The sequence below is a fragment of the Rosa chinensis genome, chromosome 7 (genome assembly GCF_002994745.2).
Source record: "Rosa chinensis cultivar Old Blush chromosome 7, RchiOBHm-V2, whole genome shotgun sequence".
NCBI classification, from domain to species: Eukaryota; Viridiplantae; Streptophyta; class Magnoliopsida; order Rosales; family Rosaceae; genus Rosa; species Rosa chinensis.
In genome coordinates, this window is record NC_037094.1 from 19,237,458 (window position 1) to 19,254,745 (window position 17,288).

The 17,288-nt window shown below is 45.6% G+C and overlaps 1 protein-coding gene and 1 long non-coding RNA gene across 2 annotated transcripts; one reads left to right on the plus strand and one right to left on the minus strand.

The window, feature by feature from the left end:
• Positions 1 to 11,272: 11,272 nt before the first annotated feature.
• Positions 11,273 to 13,105, plus strand: LOC112177545. The gene is made up of 3 exons (XM_024315827.1): positions 11,273 to 11,992; positions 12,068 to 12,570; positions 12,688 to 13,105. Exons 1-3 carry the CDS (start codon positions 11,273 to 11,275, stop codon positions 13,103 to 13,105), a joined length of 1,641 nt encoding a protein of 546 aa, XP_024171595.1.
• A 3,420-nt stretch (positions 13,106 to 16,525) lies between these two features.
• Positions 16,526 to 17,072, minus strand: LOC112176278. The gene is made up of 3 exons (XR_002926888.2): positions 17,017 to 17,072; positions 16,696 to 16,764; positions 16,526 to 16,598 (listed from the first exon to the last, which is right to left on the minus strand). It is a non-coding gene; the product is annotated as an uncharacterized LOC112176278 (long non-coding RNA).
• Between the last annotated feature and the right edge of the window lie 216 nt (positions 17,073 to 17,288).

Sequence of the window (17,288 nt, forward strand, 5' to 3'; positions counted from 1 at the left end):
TGCAGGATACCGGAAACATATAGGCACTGCAGGGTACTCTCCCCGCTCAATGAGCAACCTGGATATGAACTTGGGGGAGACAAAGCACCCAGAAAACTCATGAGATGCCTCATCTGGGCTACCCTCACAAGCCCCCGCGGTGGAAGCAGGAATGAGACCATCTTCCAGCGAGAAGTGGTGGTCATGAAGTTCTGTAGGCTGAGAAGACTCAGATGCTTGTGCCATTGCAAACAAAAGGGAGGCCCTCCTGCAAAAAAAAAAAAAAAAGGAGCGAGGTGTACTAGCTGTGAGCAATAGCAATTGGTCTTCTAATACATGGTAATCCCTATCTGACACCCACAAGCAGGTAGAATGCCAAGCATAATCACACAATTAGCAAAGCATGCAATGCCTTGCCAAAATATGTCATGTCCCTATGATATATTGTGATAAATCCATCATCGGTGCATCGCTTTCAAGCAAAATACAACAACCAAGCAAACACAGCCCTGCACACCGATGCATGCAACTATTCCCCCCAACAAAAAAAAGAACAGGAACATCTGAAGCAGAGGACAAATCGAGATGAGACCAAAAAAAAAAAAAAAAAAAAAAAAAACCTATGGCAGTCAAGCAATGCACAAGCCAAGCCAAGATGTGACATATTCATGCCTTACTCAAAATAGGTCATACACAGGCTTATCCTAAGGTAAAGCTGCAAATGCCTTTTCCCCTTCATAGTGTCAACCTCAAACACATGAACAACGGGCACGTACATATATACGCAAGCAACAAAAAAAAAAGGAGAGATGAATGACAGAGGAGCTGCGTTTTCAAGAAAACTCCAAGTGCACGTGCACCTATCTAGCAATTTCAAGCGATATTTGACACACATAAACGCTAAAACCAAAACTGTGCACCTCTGTATGATACTTATACATGCTCCATAGGCACAATATACTTATTCATGTGTATTTACAGAAAGAGCTAGCTGCAGTGACCTTAAGGAAGCTAAATCCAAGAAAGGAAACAAGAAAGTTCGTGACGCAGGTGGACTGCAAGTCTTCCCACAAGAAGTTCGGCTGCGGTGATTCCGGTAAAGGTCATGTAAAGAAAACAGAGGGACGCTATGCAACCAAACGCAAGAAAAAAAAAAAGGGAGAGGGGAAGACAAATTGTTGTTCTAAATCGGTTGTGAAGTCTTCTGCAGCATTGCATCACTACCCATGAAACGAAATCGCAGCTCATCAAGTTAATATGATTAATAGGGGAACTCAAGTGAGATCAATCTAAGAGGAAGACTGGGCATGAACAAGCAGCAATCACAGCAACAAAAGGAAAAGAAGAAGAAGAAGAAGAAAACAGAGTCAATCACCGTAAGAAGGAATCAAACACAAGCCGCAACAAGAATAAAGATCGACGCGATACCGAAATTAATTCAAACCATCACAAGACATCCATAACCCATCTGCATGCATAAGCCATTCAACAAAAATTTTACCCGATTCAATAATCCCAAGGGTTCGAGATTACCTTAGATAAAAAGGATCATGCAATCAAATCCGCGAATTGGAAGAGGTGTGAGATGGATCCCTACAAAAAAAAAAAAAAGAATCGTGATTTCCCTACAGCAAGAGGAGGAAGGCAACGGTTACACGCTGAAGGAAAAGAAAAGAGACAAGGAGGAGAATTTTAGGGTTTCAAAAGAGGGGAAAGGAATACCTCGAATCCGAAGGCCCACTAGATTCAGGGATCTCTGGAATCTTCAAGGGACACGAGCTCAAAGTTTCAGACAGAGCACGAAGAGTCCAACACTCCTTAAGCGGGAAGAGGAGGTGAAACTGTGGAATCTTAACACGTTATTGTTCAAAATAAAAAGAAAGAAAAGAAAAGAGATAGAATAGGCCTCTCACGCTGACTCACTTTGGAAATTGTAGCTTGGGCTGATTTTTCCTCATTTTATTTATGCGGCCCATTTCATGCTTCAAGCAGCCCACATAATCAAGGGGGCTAATGTTGGTACCCGAAAAATCACGCGACAAAATAAATATGTCGTCACGACATATTTTAGCATAAACATGCAATTTGTATAAAATTCCGTAAAACTATGGAATTTTATACCCATCTCTCGACTTTAACCCGCCAAGCAAACACACCCTAGATGTGGACCCAAGCCACATCCACGCATTTCTGGGGCTTGCAGAAGTGGGTATGGTGTGGAAGGTTACGGAAACATATAATGCTCGCCTATTAGTTTAACGTCATCGGTGGTCTCGATCTTGGGCTCGAGATCCAAGCCCGGTAATTTAAACTTATAGCGAATTGGTGAAAATGAGGTTTGGGTCAACCTTTTTTCCTAAAAACCCAAAGCCCAAAGAAAAAGCCCAAACCCAAAAGAAATAGGGTAGCCCAACTTTCACCGTTTTCTTCTATCTCCCTTTCCTTTCCCCGTAGCTGCTAAATACGCTGCAACTCAACCCAAATATCCAAGTGAAATATCGATTCCCCCCGTCAGTTGGCAATGAGGGAACTTTCTAACTGGTAGGCAGATATTCCCTTCCCTCTTGAACGATGAGCTCACAGCTCCCTAGCTGCCCCTTCAACCTCGTTCCAGATTTCCTGTCACCGCAGCTGTTTCTGCTGCAGTTTTTGCGCACGGCTGCAACAATCCTCCCCTGTTTCCAAGACTCCATATCTCAAGTAAGCTCTGATATCCCAAATCTTAAGGCAGAAATCCTGCATGAGCTAAAGGATGAGTGTCTTACCCAGAAAACCAAAGGGTTTGAGCCACCATAACACCCCTCCAATCGAGCCTATAAAATGAGATATTTGAAACTGAAATGATCATCAAGCAACAACCCAGAAAACTTAGAAACATAAAAAAGCCTCTAATTCTTCAAGCTTCCAGGCCTCTAAACACAAAACCCAGTTCCTAGCACTTTTCTCCCAAGCCTCCCTGCCAAACTCATCTTCCAGAAACCTAAATTTGATACAATCCCCAAATTCTCTCACCACAGTATGTTTCTAGCTCCCACACCATCCTCATGCTGGCAAGCCTCATTCAGTATCTGAATCACGCACAAAATTCTCTCACTAACATCAAGTTATTGAGTTAATTTTGGCCTGGTCTCGCTTAATTCAAAAAGAACCCTCACATTTTGGCGACTCTGCTGGGGAGACTAGGTTGTGATTCAGATCATGGCTCCATCTCGCACAAGCAGGAAAAATAAGAGCACACGCTCTCAAGAAGCAGCTAGTGAGTCTACTGCAAGACCCCAATCCCAACAGGATCATGAGGAGCAGCAGCAAGAAGAACAAGAAAAAGCGACAGAAGGACTGACCATGGTGGACCTTGTTCGTATCCTCACTAAGTTAGGAGACACGCAGAGGGAACTCATACAAGCTGTGAAGGAACTGAAGAGCCCAGTCTCTGCACCAAAGCCTGTCAATGAACAAAATGACACAAAGGAGAAAGTTTCCCAAGAAGAGTCAGCAGCTAAAGGATCCGAGCATAAAGGACCTTCTTTTGTTACACATGAGGATGTAGTTGCCATGCTAGAGAAGGAATTACAGCGCACAAATGAGGATTGGAAGTACATCCCTCAACCCCCTTATCCATCAAGCTTAATCTCTTTGCCTTACCTTAAAGGGTATGAAACCCCAACTTTTATCCTCTTTGATAGGAGAAAAGGAAGTCTCAAAGAGCACATTAGCCGTTTCATCGATGCACTCGGACCTCATGCGGGGGACCATAACCTCAGGCTTCGTGAGTTCTCAAAGACACTCACTGACCGTGCTTATACATGGTACACTACACTTGCTGCAGGCTCTATTAGAACTTGGGAAGAACTGGCAAGCAAATTCTGCAAGAAGTACTTCGAGCATGAAGAAAGAGTCACCATTACACAACTCAACTACACTCGCCAAAGGACAAGCGCAAACCTTGTTGACTTTGTTCGCAGGTTTCGGGACCTGGCTCTTGATTGCTATGATGAGAAAGGAGAGCAATCTCTGGTAGAAATTTGTGTCAGCAACATGCTGCCAGAATATAGAGTCTATCTGGAGAATGTTGGTATTGGCCAATTTTCTGGACTAATGGATGCAGCAAAGAAGACAAGCATGTCCGTAAAGGCGCAAAAAAGCTGGCGGTCTGACAAGAAGGATGCACACCAGACCCTCGCGATTGAAGATAAGTCTTCTTATAAGAGAAAGCGAGAAACATACCCGGCTATTCCTTGTGGCAACGAAGAGTTCCATGCCATATTAGATTCCATGTTTGCCGATGGTGTCATCAAGTTACCACGACCACAAAAGCCTCCGTCGAAGGAAGAAAAAAGTGATCCCCGCTACTGTCGTTACCATCAGTTTGTTGGACATCCAAGCCCAGCTTGCCAGGTCCTGCGAAGAATTCTCCATGAAAAGATAAATGATGGGACGCTTGAGTTGTCTACCAGGGCGCAAAAGATTGATGAAGATCCATTACCAAGGAGGAGAGGAAAGGAGACATGCGCTATGATCACCGCAGCTAAGGATCATAGGGAGGAAGACGTGAGGCAGCACCAAAATGCAATATGCCAGTACCAAGGTCCACAAACCTTTGACCAGTTTTCTTGGAGCTGGTACACTAAGCCTCAGGGTTACAACGCCCCATGGCCACACTCGAATGAATGCGAAAGGATTTTTCCAACATTTGGAAGAGAGGACTTGGGGCTATAACCAATTGTACATACATGTACATTTGCAAGCATAATTAGCTATAATGAGCCACGCTCATTGTTCCGCCAAAGGTACTAATTCCAACTAAAGGAATGACATGTAGACGCACCGCCAGGCGGGCTACAACCTCAGCGTTGGACCATCCCCAGATCGCCGGCGACGCGCCGCCACGCGCCACGCCAAGATAGCGTCAGAAGCTTCTGAAACTGAGAACTGAAGCATATCAGTCCCACATCGAAAACAAAGACAAGATCAGTCTCTCCCTCACCTATAAAAGGTTCTCTCCTCTCTCCTCATTAATTACGCATTCAATACTTACCTACTGTTACTTTGTCAACATAAATACATTGACTAACTTAGGCATCGGAGAGTTGAAGACCGCCCAGCGCGGTCTCCCTCTGACGCCCATTGTATTTTACTTGACAGGTAACGGGAACTACAATAACAACACAAGTATCGATCCGCCCACCGGATCAGCGTTAACTAAGGTCCAGCTACCGCTAGACTTTTAGACATTAACATTGGCGCCGTCTGTGGGAAACTTTTGAACAAAAGGTCATCCCGCTACAATCACCATGACTAACGATAGCGGGGGAAACGCTGAGGAGCAGGCAGAGCTCCCCGCCATTCCCCAACCCTCCGACCCCGCGATCGGCGTTAACCGCGCACTATTCACAACCCCAGCCAACCCCGGCGATGAGGCAAATCCAGGCAGCAGCCGCCCGTCAGGCCAGGATCTCGTCACCATGTACGAGATAGCACTGGCGGATCTTCATAAGGCAAATAGAGAACGTGAGGAGGAGCGCAGGGAGAAGGCCGAAGCCCAGAGACAGATGGCCGCGCTCATGACACGTTTTGAGGAACTAAAAAAACACTTTGGCGGCCACCGACCGCCCGGCACAGAGCGAGCAGTCACGCAGCACCAGGCGTAGTCGACCCAACGCCGGCACAGTGGCGCCAGGGCCGGTCGTACAAATGCATGTACCGCTGAACCCACCTGGGTTGTCAGGAATGGGACCACCGCCCATACCTCAACTAATGTCAGAGCAGGTGGCGGAATCACTTCCGCACACCAGTCGCTCGAATACCAGGACAATGACTGAGGGTGATCCGCCCATGCCTAGGCACAGGCCAACTCGACAGGTCAGTCAGGCCGATTCCGCCGGCGACGCAACCGCCCAGCTATTGGACAGGATGCACCAACTGGAGCAGAGGTTGATCCGGGCGAAGACGGGTGTCCCGACGTCAACTCGGAACCCGCTATTTATTTCCAGACCCGGCCCCTTTTCCGCCGCGATCCTGCAGGCCGTCAGACCGACACATGCAAAAACCCCAAAGATGTCACAGTACGGCGGAATGACCGATCCCTTTGTCCACATGGACACCTTCAAGAAGGTCACCAACAACAAGGGCTTCGACGACGCCACCTTGTGCCATTTATTCAGCGAAACGTTGGACGGCGAGGCAATGAACTGGTTTTTTGAATGTCCTCCAGGGTCTGTCGGCTCATTCCATGCACTGTCGCATGCTTTCCTCTCCCGCTTCATCTTACTATCCGCCGGACATCACAATACAAGTCAGCTTTTCGGCGTTAAACAGGGGGAGGACGAATCACTGAAGGCCTTTGTCACAAGGTGGCGGGCGGCAGCATCTCAATGCCGCGACCTAGACAAGACTATGGCATCGGCGGCCTTCAGGAAGGGACTCCTCAAGGGACCGTTCCTCTATCACCTCAATTACAACCATCCCAATGCAACGTACGACCACGTCATGAGTGAGGCGGTCATTCACGCCCAGGCGGAATTCATTACATATGGAGAAACCCCACCGCCGGCAACGCCAGCAAGGTCAACACAACCATCTTCCAGTCACCAGGAAACCGCTGACAAGCCCCCCTCAGCACCGCCAACTGACAAGAAAAGAGAGTGGCAGCAGGGCCACCACCAAACCAAGCGGCAGAAGGGGCAGCATTTTTACAAGGGAAACCGTCCAACTCATGGGGATAACAACAACAAGCAGACGGAGTCCTCACAGCGGTATGCAGTGTTCACGGTCCTAACGGCCTCATATGAAGATATCTACAATCAGTGCAAGGATCAGATCCCACCGCCACCCCCTCCAAAGTACCCAAAAACAGGCAAACCCAGGAACACCGGCAAGTGGTGCAAATACCACGTGGACAGCGGCCACAATACAAACAGCTGCAATGCTCTCAAAACAGCCATTGAGACTTTGTACCGTGACGGCAAGTTGGAGCAGTTCAAGGTACGCCAACCACCACCAGTGATTGCCAACGTTGAGACCTTGGGCCGCATCAACACCATCGATGGCGGTGCTCCAATCACCAACATGTCTCACAGGGCAAGAAAGCGCTATGAACGCGCCAACCACCCAAAGGAAGTTTGCAACATCCGCTACGAAAGATCCGCCAAACTACCGAAATCAGGTTGGGAACCTATTACCTTTTCAGAGGAGGAGGAGCGCGGAGTACATTTACCCCATGACGACCCATTCTTGGTCGATGCCATTCTTGGCAAATTCTCGGTGGGGAGAATCTTGGTGGATAGCGGGTCCGCTGTCAACGTCATCTTCAGCGGTTGCTACGACCATCTCAAGCGGAACAGAAAACTACTCCAGGATCACGAGCCACTGCTCAGCTTCTCCGGTGACATCACACAACCACTGGGGTCGGATTACATGCGACTAGTTATTGGCACTAGTCCCTGTATGGCGGAGGTACACACGGAGTTCATCATTGTCGACTGTTTTAGTTCGTACAACGCCATCATTGGTCGACCAGCGCTTAATAAGCTCAAATGCATCATTGCCGGATACATGCTTCTCATGAAGTTCCCCACGCCCAACGGCACAGGCTGCGTGAGGGGAAGCCAACAGCTGGCACGAGAATGCTATTCAACAACTGTAGCACGGTCAACACGCCGCCATGAAATCCTGACAGTGGGTAATGACCCACCACCACCGAATATCTTTGAGGATCCTAGAGATGAGGAGAAGAAATATGTAATGAAGGAGCCGGTCAACCCGGACACATCGCTGAAGGTCGTCTGCATCTCAGACGAGCATCCCGAAAGGATAGTCCGCATAGGCGCACAGCTAGACCCAGAAGCAGAGGCAGAACTCACTCAATTCCTACGTGACAACGCCACCGTCTTTGCATGGTCCTATGCGGACATGCCTGGCATCTCCACTGAAATAATCACCCATAAGCTGACCATCAAACCTTCCTTCTATCCCATCAAGCAGAAGCGGAGGGCTTTTGATGAGGAAAAATACCGGGCAATCGGACAGGAGGTCGTCAAACTACGGGACATTGGATTCATCCGCCAGGTCATCTACCCTCAGTGGATCTCAAATCTGGTAATGGTGAAAAAGCCCAGCGGCAAGTGGCGGATGTGCGTCGACTTCAAAAATCTAAACAAGGCATGCCCAAAGGATAGTTTCCCGCTACCTCGTATCGATCAGCTGATCGATGCAACCGCCGGACACGAACTCCTCAGCATGATGGATGCCTTCTCCGGATACAATCAGATCAAGATGCACCCCAGCGACCAAGAATGCACCACCTTCACCACCGACAAAGGCCTCTACTGCTACAATGTCATGCCTTTTGGTCTGAAGAACGCCGGTGCAACTTATCAGCGGTTGATGAACGCCATGTTCGCTGAGCATCTGGGAAAAATTATCGAGGTCTATGTGGATGACATGCTAGTTAAGAGCATAAAGGCCAGCGGACATGTGGCAAACCTCAGGATCATAGTAACCATCCTCCTGGCCTACGGTATGCGCCTCAACCCAGAAAAATGTTGCTTTGCAGTCACCGCTAGCAAATTTCTGGGCTACATCGTCAGCGAGCGAGGTATCGAGGCCAACCCAAGACAGGAACATAAATCAGACGTATCATTATAACGCAGCAAGCGTGGCCTATTCCCGCGGTGAGACGAGTCAAGCGTTTTATGTAACTGAAGTTGAGGATGTGATGGAGCGTTACCTGGACAAAAATCGCCAGCCCCATGCCACGCAGGTACTCCAACAAAACCCCAAGTTCAAATCCCTATTTGATCAGTTGGAGTATGGTCCGCAAGCCAGGGATGCTGCTGCTGAAGCCCTGATGAGCATATCTGAGGAATATGGACCACAATGCTTCGCTACGGAAACAAGAAGAACAATTTCTATGTTGGAGAATGACAATGCCATAATCTTCACTGACGCAGATATGGAGGTACCATATCCGGACCACAGGAGACCTCTTTACTTAGAGGCTCAGATCAATGATGTGTTTGTGAGGAGGGCGCTTGTTGACACGGGATCTTCGCTCAATATCATACCACTCTATGTCCTTAAAGCCACAAGCATCCCGCAGTCAAGAATTGTGAAGACAGAAATGAGAATATCTGGTTTTGCGGAGGCAGATGAGACGTCTATAGGCTACATACAGCTGGATCTTAAAGTAGGACCAATCCGGTCCTGGACCAAATTTCAAGTCTTGAATGTGGACACAAGCTACCATGCTTTGCTGGGACGACCATGGCTCAATAAGCACAGGCTAATACCATCCACCTATCACCAATGTGTTAAAGGGAGAATTGGCCTCAAGCCTATCAGAATACCAGGGAATCAGTTGCCATTCCATCGGAGTGAAGCTCACTTTATCGAAGCTGAGTACTATAACGAGTTCACGGCTGATGGGGAATCTGTTCCTTCTGAAATTTCAGGCATGCCTCTGCCATCATGGCCAGATATCAGAGATATAAGTGATGGAGATCTTTCTGCAGTGGTAAGTCAAGGAAGGGAAGCCAATGCTTGCACTCAAGCTCCACCGCGGTGTTCCAAAGTTGTACTGCCCAACGGGCGCACCATATACCACTTATGACGGGTTGCGGGGCCTGGCTGTAACCCGCAGGAAGGCCCCATACAGGAAGGTGTCATGGAGAATAAATGCCGCGCAGAAGAAGGGATATCCATGACACCTAAATCTCCTACCCTTCAAGAAGCTTTGCCGGCCCCGAAATGCATGCAAGATGGGTCCACCGCAGTGACTGAAGAAGTGGAAGCTGTGAACCTGAGTGATGACCCTGCGGTACAAAAACCCATACTCATTAGCAAGAACCTATCACCTCAAGAAAGAGAGCATCTTGTGGCATTACTCAAGGAATTCAAGGATGTGTTTGCTTGGGATTATGAGGAGATGCCTGGTTTGGACCCAAACCTTGTATGCCATACATTGAATGTGGAACCAGGAACCAAACCAGTGGTGCAAGCAAGAAGAAATTACCATCCGAACGATGAGGCACAAATCAAGCAAGAGATCGAGAAGCTGCTAGCTTGTGGTTTCATCAAACCTATTAAGCACCCCACTTGGCTTGCGAATGTTGTTCCGGTAAGAAAGAAAAATGGTCAAGTCAGAGTCTGTATCAACTACAGGGATTTGAACAGAGCTTGTCCGAAGGATGAGTTTCCACTGCCAAACATGGACATGCTCATCGACTCAACTTCAGGCAAAGGCATGTTGTCCTTTATGGATGGCTTTAGCGGCTATAACTAGATCAAGATGGCCACTAGAGATGCCGAGAAGACTGCATTCCGTACCCCATATGGAAATTTCCACTATACAGTCATGCCGTTCGGTTTGAAGAATGCCGGCGCGACCTATCAACGAGCCATGACCGCTATTTTCCACGACATGATGGGAAAGGAAGTTGAAGATTATGTTGATGATCTAGTGGTGAAGTGCAAGACAAGAGAGGAACACTGGGGTATATTAAGAAAAGTGCTAAAAAGATGCAGGTTGTACAACATCAAGATGAATCCTAGGAAGTGTTCATTTGGAATGACGATCGGGAAATTTCTCGGCTTTGTGGTGCATAGCAGAGGAATAGATGTTGATCCAGACAAAGCAAACACCATAGCTTCCACTCCACCGCCATCAAACCAGAAAGAATTAAAAAGCTTCCTGGGCAGACTATCATATATCAGGCGTTTCATTCCAGGCTTAGCCGCTGTAATAAAAGGCTTCACTCCTCTACTCAAGAAAGGTATCAAGTTTGTGTGGAGCAAAGAATGGGGAAGGGCCTATGAGAAGGTGCAGGAACTCGTCACCAAGCTGCCAACTATGAAAGCGCCAATCCCTGGTGTCCCTCTTAAGCTGTACCTAGCTGCAACTGACACTGCAGTGGGGGCTTTACTTGCCTAAGATGATGAAAATGGAGAAGAATGCGCCGTGTACTATGTGAGTCGCTTGTTGGGAGAAGCTGAAGCATGCTATCCCAAGGCTGAGAGGATATGCCTCGCACTTATCTATGCGGCACAAAGATTGCGCCATTATTTCCTGGCGCACAAACTCTATCTTATGGTAAAGACTGATCCAGTAAGGTACCTGCTCACAAAACCAATCTTATCTGGCCGGCTGGCTAGGTGGTTGCTGCAACTGGCAGAGTTTGATATTGAGTGCATAATGCCCCGCGCCATTAAGGGACAAGCAGTAGTCGACATGCTTGCTTTATTCCCTAGAAACAAAGAAATTCCACTAATGCAAGACATTCCTGGGGAATTACCATAAATGGTAGGAATGCTCACCGATGAAGAAACAGAGGACCGTCAGCCTTGGACCCTGTTCTTTGATGGGTCGGCCACGAGTAATGGAGGTGGAGCTGGAGTCGTGTTAATAGACCCTGCAGGCAACACCAAAGCTTTGTCATTCAAGTTGGGTTTTCCATGCACCAATAATACAGCTGAATATGAAGCTTTTATTATCGGCATGTCTACTGCAGTGGAAATGGGTATGAGGAATATCAATATCATTGGAGATTCAAACCTGGTTATTAGCCAAATGAGAGGCAACTTTGCAGTAAAGGAAGCAGCCCTAGCACCATACAGGACCTTGGCCCAGAAACTGATCAGAATGTTTGATCAAACAACTCTGGAACACATACCCGGATCCACTAGTAGGTACGCAGATGCCTTGGCTACCCTCGGGTCTAAACTGTTGTTCACAAAGGAGCAGCCAAATGTCATGGTTACTCGGAAAAGCAAGCCATCCATAGAAGCATTAGCTCTTCCAGAACTACCCGAAGAGGATGATTGGCGAAAACCAATTATAAGCAGCCTAATATGCCGAAGCAAGAGACACGATCTGAAGAATGTGAAGGAATATATGCTCCTTCATAAGGAGCTGTACAAGCGACTCTCGAGCGGTGTTCTAGCCAGGTGCATTTGTGAAAAAGAAGCCAAGCAGAAATTGAGTGAAGTACACGAGGCTACCTGCGGATTGGAGCAAGTGGTAAGTCTATAGAGGAGGCTAGAACGAAAAGGGTATTATTGGCCAAAGATGAAAGAACAAGCTTCTGAAATACAGGCTGCATGCTCCAAATGTTCTGTGTTACCCTTAGAAGGGGAAGTCCTTATAACGACAACGGCAGACGATTGGAGAACCCCATATTTTGAGTTCCTGCTTGACAAAGTCCTTCCGACGGATGCAAACCTTAGATACAAGTTAATGAGGACATCGAAGAGGTACTTTATGGATGGGGGAGTCTTGTATAGAAGAGGATTCAATGGAAAACCACTGCGATGTCTTGGAGCTGCAGAATCACAGCAAGTGTTAGAAGAGATGCATGCAGGAGAATGCGGTGAACATCAAGGGAAAAGAAAGCTTTACCGTCAGCTGTTGAGTCTTGGCTATCATTGGCCAACAATGCAAAAAGACGCCCACCTAAAGGTGAAGAAATGCCACTCATGCCAAGCACATGCCAATCAAACTCACAAGCCATCAGCCACTCTTCAAGACATGCGAACACCTTGGCCCTTCCACACTTGGGGGCTCGACTTTGTAGGAAAAATCAATCCAGCATCCAATGGGTGTGTTTGGATCATCACAGCAACGGAATCATTTACAAAGTGGGTGGAAGCTATTCCCCTTCGCAAGGCCACAGGAACTGCGGTATGTAACTTCATAAGGGAATACATCGTCTGAAGGCATGGGATCCCCTACAAGATTGTCACAGACAATGGAACCCCTTTTGTAAACCAAGAAGTCAGCAAAATGCTCAGAGGATATGGGATCAAGCATCGCAAGTCCACTCCTTATTACCCTCAGGGAAACGGACAGGCAGAAGCTACAAACAAGACATTACTAAGAATTCTGAGCAAAATGGTGTTCGAATATGAGCAAGGATGGAGTACCCATCTTCCGGATGCCTTATGGGCCTACCGCACCTCACCCAGAACTGCTACTGGTTTCTCCCCTTACTCGCTGGTGTATGGATCAGAAGCCATTTCTCCAGTAGAACTAGCAGTCCCGACAGCCAGAATACTGACAGTGAATGACACGGAATGGGATGCTGAATCTTGCTCCCATTGGCGGCTCATAGACTTGGAAGCAGCAGATGAGTAAAGACAGCAAGCTGAAGAAAAGATAGCAGCATATCACAAAAGGGTTACCCAGGCCTACAACAGGACAGTCAAAGAAAGGATGTTCAAGGAAGGTGACCTTGTGCTTAGAACAGTCGACTGGGTGAGAAAGCAAGTTTCTGGCCCTTCAAAGTTTGCACCGCAATGGGAAGGGCCATTCATCATCAAAGAATCTCACAGCAGTGGCTATTACGTGCTTGCCTCCATTACCGACGGAACCCCCACAAGTCCCATTAATGACAAATGACTGAAACTCTACTATTGCTAGTCCCGTAATTTCAGTTGTTTTATTTTCTACAAGAATTGCTTCTCCAGTACTTCAATTCCAAGGTTTTTTTTTTTTGTAAACACACCCCCATGGTGGTATCACAAGCTTGTAATCTTTCCAGCAATAGAGAAGTACTTATAAATAAGAACGTCTCTCTCTCATCCTGCTTTCCTGAAAAAAAAAAAGAAAAAAAAAAAAAAAGAGGAAGCAAATGCGAAGTCATTTATGCACGACAAATACAAAGTAGCAACCAAGTTGATCAGACCAAAGTCACATTGGCAATGACAAAATCCCTATTCCAAGTCTTACAAAAGAAGGAGTCGACAATGTTACAAAGCAGAACTAATACAGGCCATGAGTTGCATGGCTCTGAGCAACCCAAGAAGATCTTAATATGCAGGACTTGCTATCTAAGCTAATGTCATCACCAAGCTTGGTGCATAAGTCTTCTCGCGCCTTTCCTAATTGTTGTTCAAGATGCGAAAGCTTTTCCCTCAACTTGGATACATCTTCCTCCATTTGAATGATCTCCCTGCAACTACTTTCTGATCCACTAGGTTTGAGCATATAACCAAAGAAATCCTTGGCAGCCTGCTTCAAATAATCAAGCATGAAGTCGACCTTAAGCCCCCAATCTATGATGTCACGGCATGCATCCCTCCAAATTAAAAAAGTTTCCTCATTTTTCACTTCTTCAATCTCCATGTTGTACAACACGGAACCAAACTCCTCAACCAATTTTTGTTTCTAACGGGCACTTTTTCCATCTACAAACAAGCTAGAAAAATCACCCCCGCCGTACCTTTCAGCAAATTTAGTAAGTGGAGCCACGAACTCCGAGGGGACTTTCCCACCCTCAAATGAAGATTTGATGCCACTCAATGGGCGCGCAATGTCATCGATAGTAATACTTAAGCAATCCTCAGTGTCGAAACAAGCAAGAAACTTTCTAAACCGCATCTCCAAATCAGCCCTCGACACATTTCCTGATTTATCTGAGTTAGGAGCAAGAGAGCGATAAGAGGAAGCACAAAGTGGAGTTCCTCTACTGACCAAGATTGTCGCAGTAACGTCGTTGTCCCCCGGTATTGTCTCAGGGAGGTGGGGCTCAAACAATGTCCCTCCAACCCCTAACAAATCTGATCCGCCCTGCAAAAGAAAAAAAAAAAATTGAGAAACGCACAGCTTGACACTAACGCAACATGCAAAATTCACAACCAAAAACTTGATTATGCGGACTCTGTTTTCCCATACTCCACATAATCATGGGGGCTAAAAGTTGTGTCCAAAACACACCGCGGTCAGAGCCAAATCATGCAATAACAACTTAGAACACTACGCACCCGCTCAATATGGTCATCCTCACAAAGACTATCGTCCGCAGTAGATTCTTTCGCCAAATCACTAATGCCAATGTCCTAACACATTGCATACAAGCAGAGTGTCAAAAAAAAATGCAATACGAAACTCACTGCAGTCAACACCAAATAATGTTATACCAACTCACAACTCTACGCGCTACGCACCTGCATATTACAATTATCTACACAAGGGCCAACATTTATAGCAGATTCCTACATTAGAGCACCAGCTACCTAGCAAGTCACATGCAAAGGAGATAGTAAAAAAAAAAAAAAACATGCAGTAGGCCTCGGTCGTGTATTCCACTAACATTATGTTCGTAATCCCCCACCAAGACACCAACATGAGCTCCCTGCGAAGCAACAAATCAACTACTACACAAGCAAAAAATAATAACTCACTACACCAATTTTTCAATCAGACGACAGTTTTTCACTGTCGTCTGATTATAGACTTTGCTGTTGTCTATCTCAATGCCGTCTGATACATGGATCAGACAATACCAAAAAACTGTCGTCTGATAAAGTTTACTACAACAGCGACTACTATGCTGTCTGTTGTCTGAACACCAAGAAAAACAACAGCGGCTTATATACTTACTGTTGTCTGAATGTTGTGCCACACAACAGGGGCTTATATGCTTGCTGTTGTCTGAAGGCTATGCCAGACAACAGGGGCTTATATGCTTTCTGTTGTCTGAAGGCTATGCCAGACAACAGGGGCTTATATGCTTGCTGTTGTCTGAAGGCTTAATCAGACAATATGTACTTGCAAATCCCATTGTCCATCCATTACTGATACTATAGATTTCTCCAAAAAACTGTTGTTTGTTGTTTTGCTGGACAATGACTTTCTCATTCTTTTAGTCCTTATCGTATTATAGTTAGACGGCTCATACAACAGTTTTTGTTAGGCATTTTGTGATGATCAATTATTAGACAATAGTTTTTAGCTGGATTGAACGGTATGATAGACATTCAAAATGACATCACATCCAAAACACATTCATTTATGTTAAAATCCAATACATTCATCCATATATCCTACAAAGTCATTACATCAACTGAACTAGTTTTCTAACAAAATTTAGTAAAATGTTGAAACCAACCAAGTCTTGAAGAACACACTTTATGATGACAATGAAGATGCTAGCAGAAGTTGCATCAACAACAACCTTTACTTTCGCTGTTGAGTGAGCTTAGTAGAGAATCCACTGGCACAAAGTCTTGTAACTGCTAATATGATATACTACCAGGTTCACACTACATTAGTACATTCAGAAAATAGATTTCTATTACACCAGATGCAAAACTAATTAAGCACATTCCGAACCAATTGGGACTTGAAGAGTTTATATTCCGAGTTTATGTTGTTCTTTCAAAGCTACCACCAACCTGCATATGCAGCCATTCGGCTTGCGAGCCCTGCACATACTCCCTTGGTGTGTGTGGTCCAAATAACAACGCAGCTACATCAAATTGCTGTGCACCAGGAAAAACACCTTTAAGGTAAGAAAATTTTACAGCATATAGAACGTAAAAATATTCACAGTAACAAGATTACTCAACATGTCACGTCCACCAAATAAGACTAGAAGGTTCGAGGATATAGAGATGGGTAAATGCCAAGGTGTTAATAGAAAGGAAAGCATTTTTGAGAATTATAGTGCGAACCAACATGGTCATGATCTAGATTTCCAGACAGAAAATGGTTTCAAACTTCACAAGTCAGTGGCCTCTATGTAAGTATTAAGGTGCAGTAAACTTACATCTTCTGAAGGAAACACTTCAATGGCGGGATTCATGTTCACCCTTGAATTGACTGCTTCAAGGTTCAACGAAAGGAACTAAAGAATCCAAATTAACAGAGAGATTCAGGTTTAACAGTTTAAAGCAAAACCATGTACCAGTTAGCAATAGACAGAGCCTGATGGGGATAGATACCTCGACTTGGCGCTGCAGTGACTGGATGTAATTAATAATCTCATCAACAACAAGTGCTTTCCCAATAACCTTCTCAGACAAAAAAGTACACCAGGATATGTAAGGAAACATACTAAGTGAAACAAAATTAAACTCAGAATACAGAGCCCTAGATAATTTACTGAGATGTTTTTAGAGTTGTCTAGTAATCAGAAGTAGTACCAAAGATACCAAATTCATCTTCAATTCCCTATACTTCATTCTGTAGGAAATACTACCTACATGTGCTAAGTAATTTGACTGACCTAAAACCAAGTAGAGGTAACGTACGTACATAAATACCTTATTACATCCAGGAACCAAATCCTGAAGAATTTTCATCCTCTGGCTGATCTTTTCTGATAATAAAAAGTCAAAGCATGCTATCATCTTCAATAAAACATAGTGCCCAAGAGAAAAATTCAGTCAAACACACCATCACTTCAGTCAAACATAATAACCAAAAGAAACAAACCATGCATTCCCATTTAAGGCGTATAATGTGATCTCATGTTGAACTTCATTAAAGTTCTTTCAAACTGATCTCATTTCATTGGAAACTAAATTTCAAATAT